Source organism: Emys orbicularis, chromosome 11 (genome assembly GCF_028017835.1).
Source record: "Emys orbicularis isolate rEmyOrb1 chromosome 11, rEmyOrb1.hap1, whole genome shotgun sequence".
NCBI classification, from domain to species: Eukaryota; Metazoa; Chordata; order Testudines; family Emydidae; genus Emys; species Emys orbicularis.
In genome coordinates this window covers 31,890,637-31,915,982 of record NC_088693.1, presented here as the reverse complement: position 1 = coordinate 31,915,982, position 25,346 = coordinate 31,890,637, and the positions used below count along the sequence as shown (strand labels likewise).

Sequence of the window (25,346 nt, the reverse complement as noted above, 5' to 3'; positions counted from 1 at the left end):
GAAGCATCTTTTAGAGGGCATGTGCGTTCAGTACTTCTAAAAACCTTGAGGTATCTCAGGGTGGACATCCAGAATTTAAGGCCTGTTTGAAAAGTTAGGCCACGGATACCCATTCTTTTCCCTTGCCTGGTTCCAGGAATGTTGCAAAGATCTGCTCAGATTGGATTCATGTCATTTTCTTAATATAGGTAGGTTGGTACCTTGCTGGCCCCATATCTTTGGTTTCCAGCCCCAATAAGACCTTTCATTAGGTCCGTGCTGAGGTCAGATTATGCAGGAGGTCATTCCCTTCAAACACCACTTTCTGTATGTGCCTGGAAGTGAAGAGGATTAAAGGGACAGCTTTCTGAGACAGGGCTTTCTCCCCTGATTGGGCTAAGTGGCCAGACACAATCAGGAAATGTTCCACCTCCTGTCCTATTTGGAGCATTTTTGTTAAGTTGTGCTCTCGGGAAGAGTTCTCATTGGTCACTTGCTCCTTACAACATAGTGACTGCATTTTACCAGGGTTCACCAGGGCCTTAGAGTGCAGAATGCTGCCTTTTGCTGTCTGTGGTGCCTTCTTTGATTCATTTTTCTACTTTTCATTTTCTGTGTTATGCAAACCTCGGTTTGTGTCCTTCAGAGTTGTATCTGTTCATTTGCTTTCCACTGAAGTGGTCTTTTTACATGCCCTCTTCTCTTTTAGGTGCATTTGAGAATTGCGTTCACTGGTTATTGAACTACTTTATCTGCTGATGTTTCTGGACAAAGTTGTCCTTCAGGTTATCTCTGGATTTTTATGCCCAAAGTTTTGAATTTTATTTTAGTCAGCCTTTTCATTCACCTATGCTTTTGCCTGATATGTTAACTCTTGTGCATAGAAAACTTTCCAGACTGGTGGTGAAGGCTGGAAAATTTTACTTCTCTTAGAAAAAGGATAAAATTTTCTAAAGTGCTTAAGTGACTTAGGCTGTTAAGTCCCATTTTCAAAAGTGACTTAGGCACTGATGTTCAGTGAGGCTTAGGAGCCTTTTGAAAATGTCACTTTTGAAAATGGGACTTAGGTACTTGTCACGTAAGTACTTTTGAAAATCTTACCCAAAGTATATTAGAAAGTCTAAACATCGGTTTCCATGAGCAAAAGAAGGGTCTAAGATCTTCTACATCTTCTAAATCTTCAAGTGGATTAAAGATATTTTTAAATATGTCCTATCAGAAGGTAGGTAATTTCTCACTGTCAGGGCATGGCTACACTAGAGCTTACAGCAATGCAGCTGCACTGCTGTAAGCTCTCTAGTGTAGCCGCTCTAAGCCGACGGGAGAGACCTCGCCCGTTGGCTTTACTACTCCAGCCCCCGCAAGTGGCAGTAGCTATGTCAGTGTGAGAAGCTCTTCAGACAACATAGCGCTGTCCATACTGGTGCTTATGTCAGTGTAACTTATTCACTATCCTGTGCTACATAAGTTATGCCAACATAAGCTGTAGTGTAGACATAGCCTTAGTCTTCTAAAGACACTGTTATCTCGTGAGCAGTGAGAACTGAGGCAATGATAATGATCTATTCTGTGTAGGAATACTGCCCACTCCTCACTTCAGTCTTTGACCTTCATTACTGGCTAGATATATCAGCATTCTAGAGAGCTGACATTTTTGTCAGTGTTCTCTCTAGGCTGCTGTTTGAGAAGCCACCTACTTTCACACTTCTCATTATAGCCACTTGCTGTATGGAATGTTGTTTCGTAGGATGGGAGAAGTGGGGAAGTACGACAAGGAAAAATTACTTGCTGGTAATTGTGTTTGTCGTAATCCTTTCACTTTTCCCATCCTCCTTCCCTCCCCTCTTCTCTTACAAAACATTTGCCTTTTCTACACACTTTTTTATATCTACTCTAGATCAGTTATGTTTTTGGCCTGCTCTTTAAATGACTATTTGAGCCTGGTTATATATATCTTCTATGATTCAGTGTGTTTGCCTGCTAGCTTCCTGGTAGGTAGAACTATAACATTTGCTCTATGGAATCTTTTTTTGTAGGATTTTGTAGAAGAGGAAAGTCTACAACAATCATAAATACTGGTATGTAAGTTTCTCTTTTGTTTCTTAAAATTAACACATCTGTTAACCTCTGAGTTACTTTAGCTGGTTACGATTTCTTAGAGAGAGTGTTGTGTCCAGAATGTGAAAAGACCAGCCAAAGCATAAAGACTAATAGAAACATTATGTAAAATAGACTAAATACACCTAAGAAAGTTCTATTTTTTAAAAAAATACAGGATTAAGGGTCAAGTTTACTATCACCTTGCTAGCGCTAAGATCACTTCAGCAAAATGATGTTCTTTGTTTTACTATCATCAGTTCTCAGCTTTCCCAGACACACATGTTTAATAGTGGCCTTTTAAAATGGGTGGGTAAAATGCAGATTTCAGCAGGTGCAGTGCAAAAGAAAAAGGGAAAAATTAATAGAGGAGGAAGATTGAAATGGGCTCTTCTCTCTAGCTTACAGGGCTGGCTATTTAAAATTCCTCTGGTCCTGCATGCCTTTTATACAGGAGTTCAGTGTTACTCAGTAGAAATTACCCTGAAGGCAGGAAATCCAGTGCAGAACTGAATACATTTTTATGGGTCAGAATTCTGTATGAAGTGTTCTACAATGTGAATTTCTTAATGTCAGTTTCTGGTAACAAATAGTGAGATAGCAGAAGGTTGTAGTAGGACAGAAGTAAATTTGAGTTTAAAATGAGTGATGCACCTTGGAATGAAGTACAGAGTAGAGTATGTGTATGCTACAACTACAGTCAATAATACCACTTGCATATCATGTGTTTAAAGGCTTAGAATCATTCATGCCAAGAAAACCGGCAAGAGAGACACTACAGTGGGTGGTGATATAGGAGAAGAACAGCATTCATTGGGTACATCTACTCCAGGCCGCAAACGGAGACGGAAGGGAGGAGACAGTGATTATGATGATGATGATGACGATGATAGTGATGATCAAGCAGATGAGGATGATGAGGATGAAGAGGACAAAGATGACAAAAAGGGAAAGAAGGCAGAAGTTTGTGAAGATGAGGTAGGGAATATTAATTTAACAAATGATAACTTTTTTTTTAAATGTAAAAGAATGGAATTTTCTTTCCACTCCTTTATATTATAGATTTGAAGCCAACATTTGTCGAAAATCTTATAAAAAGGAAAAAATCATAAGTGAGAGTATGTGTTAGATTTGTTTTTAAGTGTTTGGTATTTTAAGTTCTTTGGTAGACTATTCTTTTCTTTATTCTTTAGCCAGGTGTCTTTTATTTATTTTTTGTTTGCTTGTTTTGGCTTAATCTTGATTTTCATTTCTCTGAGGTAGGACTGCCTTCCTACCATCTGACGTAGACTCTTCAAAGAGGAAAAGACTAAATCAGATCCAGGGAGCCAAATATTTTCTAGCAAATAAGCATGAAAGTAGCTTTCCAGAAGTGGAGAAGGGGATGTGTTAATTATCAGGATAGCTTCAGTTTAGTCATTGGTACAGAGAGAAATTATAATAAATAATATCCACTATGAAACTGAGGTATCAGGTGTGACTACAAGCTGAAAGAAGGGAAGGGTTGTTTGTGAGCTTAACCTGAAACCGTGTATGTTTGTGTTTTTAAAGTTAAAGGATAATTGAATTTGTTGGCAAATATGACCTTTGAGTCTTTACAACTTCTCCAGGTTGATGAGGGTGTGAGGAATGGTCTTTTGCAGTTCCACAGTACTTGATCACCAGCTCCTATATTTTAAAACCCAACATCCTTATAAGACACAAGGCGGGTCATTACGAATATTTATTAGCTTGTTAAACTGAACTGCCTTTGTTATAGTCAAACAGCTTTTTATAGAAATTCCACAGAATCTCAAGCAACATCAAGTCCAGTGTGGTCTGGTGGAAGAAGCCTGGGAAAGGAGCCACAAAAATGCTAAATTTGAATCCTGTCTTTTGCTCTAGTTTGCTATATGGCCTCCAGCAAGTCACATCACCTTTCTTTCTGTCATTTTACCAATCTGTAAAATAAGGTAGTCATATTTCTTTACCTACAGTACCTCACAGTTGTGTTGTGAGAATGATTAATGTTTGCACAGTGCTTGATATGCAAACTAGTGGTTACACTCAAATCCATATAGATACCTTTGATTAAAAACTAAACATCAGCTGTTGGAACTCTCCTTCTGGCCACCATTCTGGATTCTGTATGGAATTACAGTAATCCCTTCCTGCTGTCTTTCTGTCCTTGTGAGAGAATATAGGAGATACTGCCAGAAAATCTTTGTGTGTGAATGGTCCTGTAAGCAAAAAGAGTGAACCTTTAGAAATGCAATCCCCTTAAAAATACAAAATACGGATAGCGTGCAAAAAAAGGACAGTAGACAATAATGTTTAAGCAGGAAGACTTACTTCATAAAGTCTTATCTGTGAAGATTGGAAGACTCCATGAACCTGTGTGTCTTCTTTAACTCACAGCCATATCAATCAATTCTACAGTCTTCTGATGTCATTAAATGCAAAAATGAAATTTGAGAGTTTTCCCTAAATACCATAGTGATCAGGCTGGGTACCAGGAGTGGGGGACATTCAACACCTTTAACTAACCTTTTCTAATTATTTTTAACTGTGTGAAAAAGTCTTGGTGCTTTCTGGTTCCCTTAAGATATCCCAGAAAGTCCCATTGCAACCCACGTTATGTGTGATGTTTCACAATGCTGCATTTGTGAGCCAAGAAGTACAAAAAGAATTTCACAAAAGGTTAGAACGATTTTGTAAAGGTTAATGAAATCTTATTTCTGTGTGGAATGCCTCCCTTCCTCATACCACCCCATCATGGTTATTGTTGGAATTTAACACATTTCTGGGTTTAACTCCAGTTTCATTTTTGCTTTTCAGTTCACCTTTAAAGTATATGAGGTATAATTTCAGCTGTTTGCACAAAGAATCATATAGGGGAGGCTACTATCTTCTGCTTCAGGGTGAGGGGTAATTGAGACTTCCCAGGAAAGTTATAGAACTCTCTTGGAACCGTACTATAGTTCGCCAAGGGCTCACCGAATTGAATTAAAATTCTTATGGAAATATCCTTATTTCTAGCTGTAATTTCATCAAGGAGAATTTAAAGCTTACAGTTTTCAATGATAGAAGTATCTCTTTAAAAATCAATAATAGCAGTACTAGTATTTCCCATACACATTTTTGTCATTTAAAGTGGCTTTGCATTTTCTTGTGAATATTGAAAGAAGACTCCAAATTCTCTCTCTCCAAAGATTGATCAGATTCTGACATTATTCCATTATTTAATGTGAGAAAAACACTCAAAAATGAATGTAAAAGAACACACAACTTTATGAAACCTAATAAACTAAATTATAGTTTTAAGTGTGTACTTGCAAGATGAATTATTTTTTTCCTGTAAAAGGACAAAGTCTTAACAAAATCGACTGTCCACCCACTCTCCCCATACATATACATCTGGGGAAGGAAGATTTATAATACTTTTGTAGAAGTAAAGATATATTTGGCATAGTCACATATGTTCCACAAACAAATAGTTCCAATGTCTGCACACAACTCCCTCCCTCCCTCCCCCATGCATCCATGTCTTAGGGAAGAATTTGTCCCACAGATTCGACATGACATTTGTTACATGAAGCTCTTGTACTGTAGCATTAGTAGGATGTAGTGGCATTACATTATCCTGAAATAAACTATCATGTATTTATTGGGTGTAGGATGATGGGGACCAGGCAGCAAGTGTTGAAGAGTTAGAGAAACAGATTGAAAAACTCACCAAGGTAAGAGATTTCCATCAATGTTAGTGTCTGTCTTATCTGTTTTTTCTGCCTCTAGCGCTTTTTCTGCATGGGTTTCTTTCACAGGTCAGAAGGAGACACAGATCCCAGCTCATCTTCCCATTGTTGCTTTTCCTCCCATTCTCCATGCACTTGTGGTTGATCCCCAACCCTCGCATATTTCCTCAACTCCCTAACCTTCTAACTAGTGCTTTTACTTCCAGTTAATCAGCTCCCAACTTACCTACTGCTGATGTTTTTACTTTCACTCTCACAGGATATCAGTTTACCAGCCACCCTTCTTTAGGTGTCTTTTTTCTCAGTCCTTGGTGAGTGCTTGATAGTGGGGCCTTTTGCGATACTTGGACCTACAAATTTACCCTAATTGTGATCTCAACTGTGAAAACTGAGTAGAAGTTCATAAAGTATCACAATAACCTATTGTTGATAGGAAAAGTTGCCAATGCAAGACAGAATTAGTGGAAACAAAAAGGCCTACTGATACAACTCAAGGACTGTATTAAAATAATGCTTGCTAAATAAGAAAAGTGTGGAATCAGAGATCAGGGAACAAGAATTGGTGTGCTGGAAATTTAGGTGCAATTGTGTGGACAAAATAATGAGGCGACGGGCTATTGTACCCACCACTCCATTTTTGGAGAGAAAGAGACTTTAAGGAGAAAAATTGGCCATTGGAGCGAGCTTCACCATCATGGCTGCCACCCCCACCATATTGTGGGACCCCAGGCCTTCATCATCTTGATCCTGAGAGGTGTCCTGGCCAGACTAGGACAGAGAGACCTACCCAGATGACATCACTACCTCTGCCAGCTCCAGCTAAATCCCAAACACCAGCTGGGATGTGTGACTTTGCCACCTCCACCCACCCCCTGTGTGTTCTTTTCCTTCCCCACCTTATTTCTTTTCTTTCCTGTCTCCTTTTGCCTCTTTTTTAATAAGAGTCTGGCTTAGCCAGCCAAGACTGTATATTTTGCAACACTGCTGTAAGCTTGTGACCAGAAAGTGGCAACTAAAAGCAGTACCGAAATAGGCCAATGTTTGTACAAGTTTGCCAGGTCTCAGAGTGGCTCATAAGACCGTGTGCCATGGCTGTTTTTCCAGTAGTGAGATTGCAAGTGAAAGTCAACACCAGAGACAGAAGGTGCATTTTCTATCTTTGCTGTTCTGTTCTCTCTCCTTTTGCGTGTTTGTTGTCTGAGGAAATGGGATTGGACTTCAACAACAGCAACAGTAACAGCCCCAGCCCATCTCAGCTAACTAATGTCTCTTTTCCCCCAAAGGACAGTTGTTACCCTCCTTGATACCATTTAAAAGACTGTTTTTTCTTTCTGAAAACTCTCTTCAGCTAAAGAGAGAGAGAGAACAAGGGATGTTGTTAAAGTGAAAGTCTTATTTAATGCTTTACGTTTCAAATGGTGTAACTGTTTTCCCTTATTTTCTGTATCTTTAATGAAAGGTTAAAAGTATTTTTAATAGTGTGATTGCCATGTACTAAGCAGGACGAAACCCGAACCTTATTTAAAAGTGCTTAATGTTGGACAGTCAGGGTCACGTTAACAACTTTAGCCCATATATTCCATCTAAATTAATACAAAGAGACCCGCTCTCCTGAAATGTCCTGTATGTGGTTTTCCCTTTCAATTGTGATCTGTAATTACCTGCTCTCTCCTGCTATTGGTTGACCTTCAGAACCTAGTTCCCAGGCATTGTAGAGGGGAGACCAGTTAACTCGGGTCTTTGCTTTTAAATTAAGCACATGGGGTGCTAAGTGCACTTGTCACCACCAGTTAAAGGGTGAGCTCTAGTATTAATAGCTTTATGTTTTCCAGAGGATGGAGGCAATATAATTAGGGTTAAATGTGAATATACTTCTATGGGATTTCTGGAGTGAGTGCTGCCATTGGCCATAGAAATACTATGGGGTATTAAAAGCACTGTGATGTTGTAGGGAAAGGAAAGATGAAAACAAAGAAGAATAGACTAGAGGTGACATATACTTAAGATAATAGCACAAAGAAATTTGCAAGAAACCTCCACAATATCAGTCCCTCTATAAATTTGTAGGATTTATAGGCTACTTTTTGGTAAGGAAGACAAGTCAAATTTGTTCTGAACCTTGTAATGGTGAAGACCATTCCTGAATTCTAAAATAGCCAGGTGCCTAGAGTATGGCCCAAAATGGCATAGACTTGAATAGTTGCTTATTCAGTTTCTGAAGAGTTACATACGTTTTTGAGTAGCACAGTAGAATCAGGTGTTTAGATAATGGCAGTCGGTATAGGAAGGGAAACAGGTTAGTAGATAAGGAGAATAGAATGGGGGAAATTTGACGAATTTGGATACTATAGCATACCTATTTTATTTATTTAAAGAGAGTTCATCCTTTCAGGCTTTGTCATTGGTTTGTCTACTGCTCCCAGCTGCAATAAACACCCAGTTCTGGGAATTCTACACTGCTTCCAAGAGTGCCAGTTTAGCGGAGGAAGGAGTGGGTTGACTAACTGAAATTCCTCTTAGATTCCTCCACTCCTCCCAAAAAGTACTTTCTGTGTTTGAATACAGGCTTTATGCTCAGATATTACTGAACTCATTTATCTAAGCCAATTGAAATATTCATTAGTTTCTCATCAGGAGCCACAGAATCTCACGCTGCGCTGGGTAGCTTCAGCACTCTGAACACCATTTACTGTATTGCATAATTGATAGGATTTTGGCTGTTCCTGTGCAATGAAATCATGGATTCTATTGTTCTCTGAATGTTGGTATTAAAATACAGAACATACTACTGCAAAATGCATCCTTACAGTGAAGCTGATAAATTTAGGATATATCAAAGAGTGCCCGAGCTGATTATTTAAAGACAATTTGGCTTTTTAGATAAAACAATTATGTGAAATATCCCAAGTAAAGTGTCTGGAAAACAGTATGCTCATGTGGCCACTGAGCTGTCATTTGGCCTTGCCCGAACAGATATTTTATACTGTAACAACTGATTTTTTCCCCCACTGAATTATAATCCTCCACCCCCCCCCCTTTTTTTTTTAAACAGCAACAAAGCCAATACAGAAGGAAGTTATTTGAAGCCTCTCACTCTTTACGGTCAATGATGTTTGGTCAGGATCGTTACAGACGCCGGTATTGGATTCTACCCCAGTGTGGGGGTATTTTTGTGGAAGGCATGGAAAGTGGTGAAGGTAAGTACCATAAAGGAGTAATCGTAGAAATTGCCATACTAAAGTATACTGCCTGTGCATCTAGTCTGTTATCTGTGTCTCCAAAAATGGCCTGTTACCTTCAGGAGAAGGCTAAAAACTAACCCGTGATAGCCCTCGTTATTTGTGCAGCGCTGTTTGATGAAGCTAAGGGGAGTTTTTCTGATTTTTAGTTGGTTAATTTATCCCTTGAAACAGAGAATTAATATCCTTATGTTAATTTTTGATTTAGCTAGTGTAGCTGCATATGAAATCCTTTAATGTTGCTGTGATAAATGAAGGGGGATGGGGGGAGCTTCCTTTTATGGACACCCAGCCAGCCAGTTAGCTATAAAATACCTCTTGGTAGCTGTTCTCTACTTGCTTTACCTATAAAGGGTTAAAAAAGCCCATAGGTAAAAAGAAGGGAGTGGGCACCTGACCAAAAGAGCCAATGGGAGGGCTAGAACTGTTTAAAATTGGGGAAAAACTTCCCTTTGTCTGTGTGTCTGTTGTTGCTCTCTGGAGAAGAGGGGAACAGGGCAGCAGTTACGCTGTGAGAAGCTGAAGGCCAGGTATGAAAATCATCAAAGTCAGACCTAGAATTGCTTATTTGGAACCCAGATAATATGTAAGTAGATCAGAAAATGTGTAGGAAGATGTGATTAGGTTTATTTTGTTTATTTCTTATGGCTTGTGAATTCCTCTGTGCTAACCCCAGATGCTTTTGTTGCTTGTAACCTTTAAGCTGAACCCCCAGAAACTATTTTGGGTGCTTAATTTTTGGAATTGCTCTTTTAAAAATCTAGCAATAGCCTGAGTTTTCAGATGTATTTTCTTTCTTTTTGTTTTTAATAAAATTTACCTTTCTTTAAGAACAGAATTTGGATTTTTGTGTCTTAAGAGGTTTGTGCACATGTTTTTAGTTAGCTGGTGGCAACAGCTGCTTTCTGTGTTTTTCTTTCTCAGCTCTTCCTTGGAGGGGGTGTGAAAGGGCTTGAGGGTACCCCACAGGAAGGAATTCCCAAGTGCGCCTTTCTGGATTCCAAAGGGTTTTTTGCATTTGGGTGGTGGCAGAATCTACCCATCCAAGGTCAGAGAGAAGCTGTGACCTTGGGAGTTTAATACCAGCCTGGAGTGGCCAGTATTAATTTTTAGAATCCTTGTGGGCCCACACCTTAGTGTGGGGAATCCGCCTTGACAGTTGCTAAACTATTTCTCTATATTTTCCTTGGCAATGAATTCTGCAGGTTGACCACAGAATGTATGAAGAAGCATTTATTTTTGTCTATTTTAATTCTCTCAGGATTTATGCAGATATTCAGAATGTTTTGTGTTTAGAGATTACATACATGGTGTGAAATAAAATGGAACATGATCATTATACAATAAGATACTCTCTTTTCAGTTCAGCTAAAACAATAATTTCTTTATTAACCCATAATATGGTTTTATGCTCCTCTTTTTTTCTGAGTGACCTGAATTTCCCTCCAGGAGACATTAAAGTCTATTTTACTAAAATTTAAATGGAGTTTGCTGATTTTGATAGTTAATATATACCAATTCTACAAACTTTTTTTTTAAAATTAACCTCAAGTCTAGATACATGTCAATTTTAGAATTCACTCATTAGAATTCCTGGATATAGACCCACCCCATGATTTTGGTTCCAGAACAGATCCATTTTTCAGTTCTGGTTTGGTTGCAGCCAAAATCCGCCATTTTCACAAGATTTTGGCCCAAGATTGCAAAAATCTCTCGAAGAACTCCTCAGAAGATGCATTCTAGGTATCTCTCACACACATCCCCAAAGATTTCAGTACTGTCTAAGTGAAACCTGAGCCCTGATTTGACCTCAAACCTGAATCACAAATTCTCACCTAAACCTAGGTTTCAGAGTAGCAGCCGTGTTAGTCTGTATCCGCAAAAATAACAGGAGTACTTGTGGCACCTTAGAGACTAACAAATTTATTAGAGCATAAGCTTTCGTGGGCTACAACCCACTTCTTCGGATGCATAAAGAGTGAACCATATATTGAGGAGATATATATACACACACATACAGAGAGCATGAACAGGTGGGAGTTGTCTTACCAACTCTGAGAGGCCAATTAAGTAAGAGAAAAAAAAAAAAAAAAAAAAAAAAAAAAAACTTTTGAAGTGATAATCAAGATGGTTCAGTACAGACAGTTTGATAAGAAGCAAGTGTGAAAATACTTACAAGGGGAGATAGATTCAATGTTTGTAATGGCTCAGCCATTCCCACAGAATCCCCCCTACCAGCACTACAAACAAAAGGATTCTGCGTGGACTCCTCCGGACGGTCGAAACAACAGACTGGATTTCTACATAGATTGCTTCCGTCAACGTGCAAAGGCTGAAATTGTGGATAAGCAACATCACTTGCCCCATAACCTCAGCCATGCTGAACACAACGCCATCTACAGCCTCAGAAACAACCCTGACATCATTATCAAAAAGGCTGACAAAGGAGGTGCTGTCGTCATCATGAATAAATTGGAATATGACCAAGAGGCTGCTAGACAGCTCTCTAACACCACATTCTACAGGCCATTATCCTCTGATCCCACTGAGGATTACCTAAAGAAACTACACCATCTGCTAAAAAAACTCCCTGACAAAGCACAGGAACAAATCTGTACAGACACATGCCTAGAACCCCGACCAGGGACATTCTATTTGCTACCCAAGATCCATAAACCTGGAAATCCTGGACGCCCCATCATCTCAGGCATTGGCACCCTAACATCAGGCTTGTCTGGTTATGTGGACTCTCTCCTCAGACCCTACGCTACCAGCACTCCTAGCTATCTTCGAGATACTACTGACTTCCTGAGGAAACTAGAATCCATCGGTGATCTTCCAGAAAACACCATCCTGGCCACTATGGACGTAGAAGCCCTCTACACCAATATTCCACACACAGATGGACTACAAGCTATCAGGAACAGTATCCCCGATAATGTCACAGCTAACCTAGTGGCTGAACTCTGTGACTTTGTCCTCACCCACAACTATTTCACATTTGGGGACAATATATACCTTCAAGTCAGCGGCACTGCTATGGGTACCCGCATGGCCCCGCAGTATGCCAACATTTTTATGGCTGACTTAGAACAACGCTTCCTTAGCTCTCGTCCCCTAACGCCCCTACTCTACTTGCGCTACATTGATGACATCTTCATCATCTGGACCCATGGAAAAGAAGCCCTTGAGGAATTCCACCATGATTTCAATAATTTCCATCCCACCATCAACCTCAGCCTAGATCAATCCACACAAGCGGTCCATTTCCTGGACACTACTGTGCTAATAAGCGATGGTCACATAAATACCACCCTGTACCGGAAACCTACTGACCGCTACACTTACCTACATGCCTCCAGCTTCCATCCAGGACACACCACACGATCCATTGTCTACAGCCAAGCTCTAAGATATAACCGCATTTGCTCCAATCCCTCAGATAGAGACAAGCACCTACAAGATCTCTATCAAGCATTCTTAAAACTACAATACCCACCTGCTGAAGTGAAAAAACAGATTGACAGAGCCAGACGAGTACCCAGAAGTCACCTCCTACAAGACAGGGCCAACAAAGAAAATAACAGAACACCACTAGCTGTCACCTTCAGCCCCCAACTAAAACCTCTCCAGCGCATCATCAGAGATCTACAACCTATCCTGAAAGATGATCCTTTACTCTCACAGATCTTGGGAGACAGACCTGTCCTCGCTTACAGACAGCCCCCCAACCTAAAGCAAATACTCACCAGCAACCACACATCACTGAACAAAAACACTGACCCAGGAACCTATCCTTGTAACAAAGCCCGATGCCAACTCTGTCCACATATCTATTCAAGTGACACCATCATAGGGCCTAATCACATCAGCTATACCATCAGTGGCTCGTTCACCTGCACATCTACCAATGTGATATATGCCATCATGTGCCAGCAATGCCCCTCTGCCATGTACATTGGCCAAACCGGACAGTCTCTACGCAAAAGAATTAATGGACACAAATCTGACATCAGGAATCATAATACTCAAAAACCAGTGGGAGAACACTTTAACCTGTCTGGCCATTCTTTGACAGACCTGCGGGTGGCTATCTTAAAACAGAAAAACTTCAAAAACAGACTCCAACGAGAGACTGCTGAGCTGGAATTGATATGCAAACTAGACACAATCAACTCAGGGCTAAATAGGGATTGGGAATGGCTGAGCCATTACAAACATTGAATCTATCTCCCCTTGTAAGTATTTTCACACTTGCTTCTTATCAAACTGTCTGTACTGAACCATCTTGATTATCACTTCAAAAGTTTTTTTTTTTTTTCTCTTACTTAATTGGCCTCTCAGAGTTGGTAAGACAACTCCCACCTGTTCATGCTCTCTGTATGTGTGTGTATATATATCTCCTCAATATATGGTTCACTCTTTATGCATCCGAAGAAGTGGGTTGTAGCCCACGAAAGCTTATGCTCTAATAAATTTGTTAGTCTCTAAGGTGCCACAAGTACTCCTGTTATTTTCACCTAAACCTAATCATGATCCCAAAAGTAGCTTGCTAATATTGTGTGTGCTCTGTAGGGCCTCTCTTTCACCATCCCCTGATTATATTATGCTCTGAATTAGAAACTGCTGTGAAAACACCAAAAGTTGTATGGAAACAGAAGTTGACTATCAAATGCTGTAGTGCTTGTGTTCCTTTTCCTATTTTCCAAAGTCTTATCTATTGTACTGTAATAATATTTCACATAGTGTATTTTAGCCTAGAGAATCCTAAAGAGCTTTACAAACTATATGCATAGAGAACCACTGAACTAGATTTCAAAGTAGCAGCCATGTTAGTCTGTATCTGCAAAAAGAACAGGAGTACTTGTGGCTACCTCTCTGGAGGTGCTGATGAAACAGTGCACAGAAATTTTGGCCAAAAACACCAGGACAGACCCATATTCTTATAAATTAGTCTAGAGGGATTGTTAAGGTCCATGCAGATCAATGGGACTTCTTTTTTTAAGATATCAGCTGCAAGATGTCTCCTTGCCCACTTCATCCCCTTTTCAGTAAATTGCATAGTAGTCAGTTTATTACCTCGGAAGGATGAAAGTCTGAGTTGGCCCTGCTGAGTTTTGAAACCTATGGTTCCTGGGTGTAGGTAACTGGAAGCTTGATGCATAAAACACTAAGCCATCTGTCCAGTTATCAGAAATACCTCCCTCTAAAGCTTTTACCTGCACAGTTCCCTAAATTGTTTCTTCCTGTCAGGCCCATTTTGGATCTCAATAATTCAACATTATTGGTACCCAGATACATTACTAGAGTGGTGGGTGCATTAAAAATTCAGAAAGAGAGATGCAAAATTATAGCAGTACATTTTCCTTGCAATTGTGCTTTTTTCCTTGTTGAAATCATTCTGGTTTTGCAGAATGTGCAAATAACCCCTGCAGGTGTTACCAGCCATAGACGATAAATAGGGGCCCTGTTTATCTGTAATTATGTAGCTGCACTAACTGATGCAGAAACTAAGCAAACAAATGGCTGCCATGCTGAGTGCTTTCCCTTCTCTTTCCTCCCTGTTCTCTGCCATTTCCCCCTCTTTTGTTCTTTTTGAAGATTCTTATTAATGCTTGTTGACATATGTTAATAAGGGCAGAGGAAGACAGAGGATTGACTGGAGAATGGGAGAGAAGAGAGAACAGAACAATTTTTTCCCCATTTATAAAACTGGTCCTTCCCCACCTCAAAGATATTCGAGCTGACATGGACTCTGAACCTTAGCATTTTGTATTGTAAATTGTTTAGCTATTAAAACTAATTCTATCCATCTATCTACTTAGCTATCTGTAGATCCCAATCATAATATTGATTGTAGGTTCTTCAAATAATTTATTTCAGATAATGAGTAAAACAGGTAAAAGTAGCCTCTAGTATTTGGTAATTAAATTCCCCGCTTTCTTTTAATAAAAAAATTAATTGGGTGGATTGTGAATTTTAATGTCCTATTTCTATCTTTGGGAGACATCCAATCTGTGAAATAGATTTTTTTTTTTTTTTTATCTTCTTTCTTATTTCTCCCCCAACTGGAAGGCTGAGAGTTTACGGAAATAGCCTATAAATTTAAAAGAAAATATCCTTCTCTCTTGGTGTGAACATGAAACTTTTTGGTAATTCTGTAGTCAATGGTAACTTTTACAAGCACAAAGCTATAAAAATTTTGTCCCTTCCAGAGAAATTAGAACTGACAAACTCCTCCAGAATTTCATTGGTGTTCGGTATGCAAGTTAAGTGAATCTCTTAGCAATTTCTGGGGCAAAATCTTGGTCTTGTTGAACTCAATAGGAGTTTTTACTGATTTCAGTAGGTCCAGTTTTTCATCTCTGATACATAGCAAAGTTTAAATCTATTTTAGATTTGGTGAGGGGAAAAAACACAATACAATTTACAACACTATGAGAAGGGTCTGTGACCATTTTTGTTATAAACCTCTTTCCAAACTGTTTTGAGTTGGCTGTGAAATTTCGTCCACATGGAGGTACAGTGTAAAGTGTATTTGAGTGTTGTGTCCTTTTACAAAATATTTTTCAGAGCTTGAAGGCAATTTCATAGAGTACATGGTGGTCTAGAGCACGTGGAAGTGACTGATGAAGTTATTCTTTATATAAAACCTGATTACAGGAATGGTCTAAGTTAGATGGTTCTCCTGTGATATTTAAAGTTTACGTTTTTTTTTCAATTTTGCAGGTCTAGAAGAAATTGCAAAAGAAAAAGAGAAGTTAAAAAAAGCAGAAAGTATACACATCAAAGAAGAGATGTTTGAGACCTCAGAGGAAAAAGTAAACTGTATAAATACAAGTCACTGTGAGCAGAAAGAAGAGCTTAAGGAAAAGGATAACACTAATTTGTTTCTACAGAAGCCTGGCTCTTTTTCAAAGCTAAGCAAACTGTTGGAGGTAGCAAAGATGCCTCCTGAATCTGACATTATGTCACAAAAACCCAATGGCAGTGCAGCAAATGGGTGCACATTATCTTATCAAAATAACTCTAAAAACTCTCTCTGCAGCCTTCAGCCCACCATATCACAAAGCAGCTCTGAAAAGTCAGATTCCAATAATCTTTTTAATCCCATTGCAAGTGGGCCAGGGAAGTTTTACAATTCTCCATTAATTCCAAATGACCAGTTGTTAAAGACTCTTACAGAAAAGAGCAGACAGTGGTTCAGCCTTTTACCAAGAATACCATGTGATGATGCATCAGTTACCCATTCAGATACACCAGCTGCTTCTTCTTCGCTAACTCTGCATTCAAATCCTCCCTCAAAATCACCTTCACCAGTCCCATCTCCTCATATCACTTCTACCTCTGTACAGAGTCCTATGGGAATAAGTCCTTTTGCATTATCATCACTTCAGGTTGGTACTTAGTTACAATCTAAGGTGTCTGATCTAGCAGTCCTTACTCAGGCAAAATTCCCTCTGAGAGCTGATCATACCATTGAAATTGTACCTTTGTTCCTTGTATTTTTAAAAAAACTATTGTAAAATGTAGCTCATTCTTAGAAATGTTTTTTATGCTGCCGAGTACTATTTGCAAAAAAGATTTAGATTGGTAGATTAGTAGGCAAACAGGGATGTTTAAATTAACAATTTGTGTGTTTTTGTGTGTACTGTTTCAAATCATTTGTATTTGTATAAAGAAGTTGGCAATTGGTAGTTGGCAATTGAATGAAAAAAAAGATAACTACAAATAGTAATTTTCAGAAATGTGGTCATCAGAAGCAACAGTTTTCTAAACATTCACGATATAGGGTTACTAGCTGTTTGTGTGATTTGGCATCTTAGCTTTTTAAACTCAAGGCAGGGATCAAGGCCTCTTTTGTGTTTTATTATGCGTAGCACAAGGGTTGACTAATCCAAATCCAGGTTTCTGGGAGCTCCACACTAGTAATAGAATGAATAGTAATCTTTTAAAAATATTTTTAATACAGCAGATGAAGACTGGATTACCTATAATGGGACTTCAATTTTGTGGATGGCCTACAGGAGTTCTTACTTCAAACCTTCCATTCTCATCTCCCTTACCTAGTGTTGGATCAGGGTTAGGATTGTCAGACGGAAATGGTAATTCATTTTTGACGCCCAATGTTCCTACAAGTAAAAGTGAATCACCAGTACAACAAACTGAAAAAACAGCTTCTGCTCCCTCTACAGGAGTTGAAGTAGCCAAGCCAGTAGATTATCCTAGCCCAAAACCCATACCAGAAGGTAAGCATAATGCAGTAATATGCCAGAACTGTCTAAATGTTGAGTTCCTCTAATGCTGCCGCACTATCAGAACATTTGTTTGCATGATTTCTTGAAATAAATCTGATCGTAATAGTGCTTCATGTTAAAATGCTTGTAAAAGATTTACAAACTTGTCTTGATTCAGAAATGCAATTTGGCTGGTGGAGAATTATTGATCCAGAGGACCTAAAAGCTTTGCTTAAAGTACTACATCTCAGGGGAATAAGAGAGAAGGCCTTACAGAAGCAAATACAGAAACACATGGATTACATTACTTTGGCCTGCATCAAGAACAAAGATGGTATGTAACTGATATGAATGTTTGATTGGCATAAGGATAATAAGTAGAGATGAAGCTGAGGTACATTTGGATCCAGATTAGAGGTTCTTCTTCGAGTGATTGCTCACGTGTATTCCACAGTAGGTGTGCGTGCTCGCCATGTGCACCGGTGCCGGAAGTTTTTCCCTTAGCAGTACCCGTAGTGGGGGAGCCCCACTGCGACCCCTGGAGTGGTGCCTCTATATCGCACTATAAAGGGGGCTCCGCGCTCTCCCCACCCTCAGATCCTTCTTGCCGCCAGTGAAGGTAGTTGGAACTTTGTGCTCCAGCATTGCTGTAGCGTCTTAGTAGTACGATCTTCGACCGTAAATAGTTTTCTATAGTTAGTGGCCTGGCTCGGGGCATGCCCCGAGCCCCAGGCTTCAAGTCGTGCGACTCCTGTCGCAATTCCATGCCCAGAAGCGATCCACACTCTCAGTGTCTTCGCTGTCTGGGCGAGGCTCACATAAGTGAGCGCTGCAAAATCTGTAAGTCGTTCAAGCCCTGGACTAAGCGTGAATGAGATATCCGACTCCGGGCCCTGCTTATGGAGTCGGCATTGGCCCCGGCACTGGTGCGCCGACCCGACCCGGCGCCGGGCACCGCGTCCTCGGTACGGAGCGAAGTCCCATCCACCAGTCGGCACCACTCCCCCGCTAAGAAACAAGGCAAGACCCAGCAGCGCCGAGACAAGGACAGGGGTGAGGCCAGACCCGAGTTGGGCAGCCCACGGTCCCCCTCGGGACCCAGACCTCCGACTCACGTTGAGCGGAGTAGTCCAGCCCCATCCACGCATGCCTCTCTGGCGGTGAGGATGCCATCGACGCCGGAGGCAGCTCAGGCAACGCGAGATATCCTCGTCTTGCTGGTGCCGGGCGTGCTGCCCAAGTCGGGACGCCGGTCCCAAAGGAAGCCGCTGCTGGGCGCTCACCAGCCCTCCCCTGCCAGGTCAGAGGTTGAGGTCCCGGCTCGATCTGCGGGGCCTTCCCATAGCCCGCGGCAGATCTCCACTCCGTTGACTGGGTCGCCTGAGAGCGAGTCTCCGGAGTCTTCCTCTGCCCAGAGGGGTCGCAGGCGCCGGGACAGAAAGCGTCGATGCTCCTCTTCCACTCGGAGTGATAGCCGGTCTCGACGCCATCAGCATTGCCACTCATACCACGGTGCGCGCCATACTCAGAGTGCATCCCGACCGGCACCGGCACCGAGGCGTCATAGCCACGGTCGCCGAAGGGATTCCAGACATAGCTCCTCCGACGTGTACCTCGCCTCGTCGTCGAGGTCCAAATCCCGCGTTCGGCGCCGACATGGCTGGGACCGGTCCAGCCACTCGTAGGGCACGGTGCGCTCCTTGGTAACTTCGGCCTCGGGCCCCAGCCGTCCCTTCCCCGGCCGCATTGTCCCTCAAGAGCAAGCAGCTCTGCTAGGACCTCAGACGGCTCAGTGGCAAGGGGTGCCCTGGCAAGGATAGTGGTGCCAGTGGGCACCGTGGCCCCAAGCGCCTGCACTGGCGGGGCCCCGTTCAGTGGCTGGGGCGTCCCAGGTCCACTTGGCGTCCCCGTCTCGGCACCGAGAGCAGTTCTCGGGTACCGAACCACCGGCACCGTGCCCGGACCCAGACGCGGAGTGCGACCTGACGGTACCACCCGACGCCCTAGGGGCGGTACTGCTCGTCTTGTCGGCGCCGGACGACTCCATAGCGGCACCGCCTCCTCCTTCTCAGGAGGATTTTAAGGCTCATCAAGAGCTTCTCCGACGTGTAGCCGCAAATCTCCAGCTCCAGACTGAGGAGTCGGAGGAGCCGTCGGACACTTCGTTTAACGTCCTGTCCTCCTTGGCACCGGGCTGTGTGGCCCTGCCGCCTCACCAAGGGGTAGCCAATATTTCTGTCGGGCTCTGGCAAACCCCTGCCTCTCTGCCGCCCATTTCTAAGAAGGCAGAGCGGAAGTACTTCGTGCCAACGAAGGGGCATGAGTACTTGTACACTCATCCTGCCCCGAACTCACTGGTCGTGGAGTCCGTCAACCACCGTGAAAAACACAGCCAGCCTGCACCCACCCCCAAGGATAAAGACGCCAGGAGACTAGACACTTTTGGGAAAAAAGTTTATTCTTCTGTGAGTTTCCAGCTCAGGGTGGCAAACCATCAAGCACTCCTGAGCAGGTATGATTTTAACTTGTGGGGGTCTCTGCTGAAATTCGAGCTTTCCCTCCAAGAAAAGGACAGGAAGGAATTCAAGGCTCTAGTCGACGAAGGTGCAGCAGCGGCGAAAGCGGTGCTCCAGGCGGCGGCGGACGTGGCCGACACAGCAGCTCGTTCGATGGCCTCGGCTATCTCCATGCGGCGGGCATCGTGGCTCTTGCTGTCGGGGCTGTCCGTGGAATCCCAGGCCCTCATGCAGGACCTGCCCTTTGACGGAAAAGCCCTGATTGCGGACCAAACGGACACTCGTCTGCACGAGATGAAGGACTCCCACACCACCCTGCAGACTCTCGGCCTGTATGTCCCGCCAGCCATAGACAAACCCAGGCCGCAGCCCTCGGCTCCCCCCGTAAGGGGCAGATATGAGCCCCCGCCTAAGAGGCCTAGGGAGCAGAGGCGCAGGTCACAGCACCAGTCCCGTTTGGCCCCACGCCCCGGCCCCTCGAAGGGCAAGAGGCAGGGGAAGAGGTGTTTTTGACTTTTTGCGGGGGGCCACTGGGCCTGTTGCCAGGGATGCCCCCCAGTTAATAAAGTTGGTTTTTGAAAATCGTTTATCTGCCTTCCGAGTGCAATAGTCCCGTATAACGTCGGACCGGTGGGTCCTCAGTACCATCTCCCAGGGGTACATTCTGCAGTTCGATTCACCCCCACCCCACCGTCCTCCGTCCCGCGATGTCCCCGTAGACCCGGAGCACGTCCTCCTTCTAAATCAGGAGGTGACGCGCCTCCTCACCCTGGGCGCGGTGGAGACGGTACTTCACGAATTCCAGGGCAAAGGGTTTTACTCCCGGTATTTCCTGATCCCGAAGGCGAAAGGCGGGCTCAGGCCCATCCTCGACCTGCGGAATCTCAACCAGTTTCTGGTCCGCTGCAAATTTCGTATGGTGTCCCTGGCCTCTATTGTTCCGTCCCCAGTCCCGGGGGATTGGTTCGCAGCCTTGGACCTCCAGGATGCGTACTTCCATATCCATATTTTCGAGGGCCACAGGTGCTTCCTCCGCTTCTTGGTAGGGAGAGACCACTATTAGTTTACGGTCCTTCCCTTTGGCCTTTCCACGGCCCCCAGGGTTTTTACCAAATGCATGGCGGTAGTGGCAGCCCACCTCAGGAGGAACGGGTTGCAGATCTTCCCCTACTTGGACGATAGGCTGCTCAAGAGCAGGTCTCGGTCCCAGGTGCAGGCGCAGATGAAATTCCTGCTCGATACCTGCACGAGTCTAGGCCTAGTGGTAAACGAGGACAAGTCCACGTTAGTCCCGGTTCAGCACATACACTTTATAGGGGCGCTGTTAGACTTGGTGGGGGTCACGGCCTCCCTCCCCCGGGACAGGTTCGAGACCCTCAAAGGTCTTATCGCCTCGGTCACGGCCTTCCCGGTGACGACGGCACGGGTGTGCCTTCAGATCCTAGTGGCTGGGGCACCTCAGTGGTGCGACATGCCAGGCTCAGGATGAGGCCCCTCCAACTCTGGCTGGCCTCCCAGTACTCCCAGGCCAGGGACGGCCTGGACAAGGTCGTCACGTTACCACCCAATGTAGTGGCCGACCTGCAATGGTGGTCCCTCCCGAGCAACATGCTTCACAGTATCCCCTTCCGGGAGACCCCTCCCTCACTAGATCTGGTGTCGGACGCCTCGGACCTGGGCTGGGTAGCCCATGTGGGGGAGCTTCAAAACCCAGGGCAGATGGTCGCCCCCGGAATTGTCCCTGCACATAAATGTCAAGGAGCTCAGGGCGGTACGCCTGGCGTGCGTGGCTTTCTGCCGGCACCTAGGGGGAACGGTGGTCAGAGTCCTCACGGACAATACGACCGCGATGTAGTATATCAACAGGCAAGGGGGCACGCGTTCCGTGGCCATGTGCCAGGAAGCCCAGCACCTCTGGGAGTTCTGTATAGCTCACAATATCCTTTTGAGGGCTTTGCACCTGCCTGGCAAGCGCAATACGCTCGCGGATCGCTTAAGCAGGGTTTTCTCCCAACTGCACGAGTGGTCTCTACACAGGGAGGTGGCCAAGAGGCTCTTCCTGGAGTGGGGCACTCCCCAGGTAGATCTTTTCGCCACTGTCCAGAATTGCCTCTGCCTCTGTTCTGCTCCAGGGCAGGAGAGGGCGAAGGGGCGATATCGGACGCGTTCCTAATTCCATGGTCGGGCCACCTGTTCTACGCCTTCCCGCCCTTCCCCCTGATAGGCAAGGTCCTACAGAAGGTGAAGGCAGACAGAGCGCGGATTATCGATAGCCCCGGATTGGGCCTGTCAACATTGGTACGGGACCCTCCTGCAACTGTACTCCCGCGCAGGCTGCCGCTTCGACCGGATCTCCTCTATCAGGAGGGAGGATGTCTCCTCCACCCCAGTCTGGCCGCGCTTCACTTGACAGCGTGGCTGCTCCATGGTTAAACAAGGAGGAGGGGAGGTGTTCTGAGGATGTTAGACAGGTTCTGCTTGAGAGCAGGAAACCGTCCACACGACGAACCTACCTGGCCAAATGGTATCAATTCTCCACGTGGGCGAGGGAGAGGGGCTCCTCCCCCTCCTCTGCATCTATCCAGCTCATCCTCGATTACCTCCTGTCCCTTAGGACCCAAGGGCTGGCGCCGTCCTTGGTCAGGGTACACCTTGCAGCCATTTCGGCTTTCCACCCCCCCGGTGCATGGTCACTCGGTGTTTTCCCACCACATGACATCCCGGTTTTTAAAAGGGCTGGATCGGGCATTCCCTTACGCCAGACCCCCGGTCCCACTCTAGGACCTGAATCTAGTGCTCTCCCGCCTCACGGGCCCCCCCTTTGAGCCCTTGGCCATGTGTTCCTGGTCCCACTTATCATGGAAAGTGGCGTTCCTGGTGGCTATCACCTCAGCCCGCCGGGTCTCGGAGCTTAGGGCCCTGATCTCTGAACCCCCATATACGGTCTTCCATAGGGATACGGTCCAGCTCCGTCTGCACCCGGCTTTTCTGCCGAAGGTACTCTCGGCTTTTCACATTGATCAGGACATTTTCCTCCCAGTCCTCTGTCCTAAGCCCCATTCCTCCAATGAGGAACAACGCCTGCACATGCTAGATGTGCATAGAGCGCTGGCCTTTTACCTAGACAGAACCAGGCCATTCCAGAAATCCCCTCAGCTTTTCATTGCATCGGCCGAGCGCATGAGGGGGCAGCCGGTTTCCACCCAGCGGATCTCCCGCTGGATCACCTCGTGCATACACCCGTGTTACGACCTGGCAGGGGTTCCCCCGCCTCTTGTAGTGAAGGCTCATTCGACGAGAGCTCAGGCCTCGTCGGCTGCCTACGTGGCTCATGTCCCCATTCAGGACATCTGCAGGGCTGCTACATGGTCCTCTGTCCACACCTTTTCATCGCACTACGCGATCGTCTCCCAAACGCGGGAGGACGCCGGGTTTGGTAGGGCGGTGCTCCGCCCGGGTAACCCTTAAACTCCTACCCACCTCCATCAGGTATAGCTTGGAGTCACCTACTGTGGAATACACATGAGCAATCACTCGAAGAAGAAAGGACAGTTACCTGTTCTGTAACTGGCGTTCTTCGAGATGTGTTGCTCAGGTGTATTCCACATCCCGCCCTCCTTCCCCTCTGTCGGAGTTGTCTGGCAAGAAGGAACTGAGGGTGGGGGGAGCGCGCAGCCCCCTTTATAGCACGATATAGAGGCGCCACTCCAGGGGTTGCAGCGGTGCTCCCCGCTACGGGTACTGCTAAGGGAAAAACTTCTGGCACTGGTGCACGTGGCGAGCATGCACACCTACTGTGGAATGCACCTGAGCAAAACATCTCGAAGAACGCCAGTTACGGAACAGGTAACTGTCCTTTCTCAAATGCTCGGCTTGTCCAGATGTGAGCTTTTGGTTCAGGCCAATATCTAATAATTAGTTCACTTAACTAAGTATGTTTCTTTTAATGAGAAAAGGATATTGGCTTCAACACAGAACTTGCAGCCAGAGAGGAGGGGGTCTAAAGTGTCTTTAAAACACCTTTGTAGCCTCTTGATACTGGGTAGCTCTGGAGAGCTCCATCGTAATACAGATAGCCCTGGGTAGGTTGACCAGATGTCCCGTTTTTATAGGGACAGTCCTGTTCTTTGGGAGCTTTTCTTATATAGGAGCATATTACTCCCCACCCCCTGTCCCATTTTATCACAGTTGCTATCTGGTCACCCTTGCCCTGGGGACCTGACTGAGTTATGCCAATCTTTTCAGCCTGCCCGGGACCTTCACAGTACTACATACTGCAGTGCCTACTCAATGTGCCCTCACCCTAGATATTGCAGTTCTTTAAGCATATGTGACAAGATCAATACAAAATTAAGCATTCACATTCGATATATTAAGAGTAAGTTCATATAACGACCATTAAACACTTTTTTAAGTAACAGGTTTGAGTTTGCAAAAATCAGTTACAATGTTAATTAAAATAAAATAATACAATTTTGACTCCCAAATACAGTTGCAATTATTGAAATAAATGAAAACGAGGAAAACCAGGTAACTCGAGACATTGTGGAGAACTGGTCAGTAGAAGAGCAAGCAATGGAGATGGATCTGGCTATTCTTCACCAGGTGGAAGACCTAGAACGGAGAGTTGTATCAGCTAGTTTGCAAGTTAAGGTAAAACTGCCTTTCAGTAAAATCCCTCTTCAAAAATGTTGTTATTAAAGTAATAAGAATTGAAAACCAGTATTTGCAGTTGTTTTGCTGTTAGGGATAACTGCCTTCTCATTAATTTTATAGTCCACAAATGGAACAAATCCAATATAATTTCACTATATTTGTATCAGAGAAGCTGGAATATTTTCTCCCTTTCTCTTCCTATTTCAAACATAAAAGGAAAAGTAGATTATAGTATTATTTTTATTACAGTTAAATCTTTGGATAACGATCGTCAGAGTGGCAGCCCCCAGAATATTCCCTTATAGCACACAGAGCCCTGTGCCTTTCATTGTAGTGGGAATAATGCCATTTTGGGTGATGACCTGTTTTTAACTGCAAAGATTTGATAGGTATGGGCTAGCCTAGCCATTTAGCTGTAGCACTTTGTGCCGCCATTGTATGTCCGTGTGTGGTTTGTTGTTGTTCTTTAAAATAAATAAAAGACCATTTCAACTTCTTTGTTTTGGTGGAATAATGGAATACATCCCATGCGTATGAGGAACTACATACCACGTGGATTGTGAGTCTAAAGAAGCTCAGGACTTTCTGGTCACTATTACAATCATGGCGTTATGCAAGATGATTGTAGGCCCAGCTCATCTGTCTGGCTGCAATCTGGATCTGATGTTTGGGCTGGAGTAGAGTTGAGAGTTGGATGTTATTTCCATGTCATGGGTTGCACATTGTCTCCTGTGGTTTGAGGTCTGGGACCAGGCAGGGTCCTTCCTGTCAGCATCAGAAATCTGTTGTGGTGGTCTGCCATCAGAGACTAATGGAACTTGATGCTTCCAGAGGGCTCTGAGAGAGAATGCTATTGCTGAGAGACCACTCTGCTAATGGTTTGATTAT

The 25,346-nt window shown here is 44.1% G+C and overlaps 1 protein-coding gene across 1 annotated transcript in view; it reads left to right on the top strand.

The window, feature by feature from the left end:
• The window catches only part of BAZ2B (bromodomain adjacent to zinc finger domain 2B), a 278,152-nt gene that overhangs the window by 225,604 nt on the left and 27,202 nt on the right, over positions 1-25,346 (top strand). Inside the window, exons 26-32 of the mRNA XM_065413148.1 lie at positions 2,811-3,054; positions 5,733-5,795; positions 8,863-9,007; positions 15,779-16,446; positions 17,025-17,298; positions 17,465-17,620; positions 24,295-24,455. Of these exons, the coding sequence (XP_065269220.1) occupies positions 2,811-3,054; positions 5,733-5,795; positions 8,863-9,007; positions 15,779-16,446; positions 17,025-17,298; positions 17,465-17,620; positions 24,295-24,455 (1,711 nt within the window). The remainder of the gene's footprint in view (positions 1-2,810; positions 3,055-5,732; positions 5,796-8,862; positions 9,008-15,778; positions 16,447-17,024; positions 17,299-17,464; positions 17,621-24,294; positions 24,456-25,346) is intronic.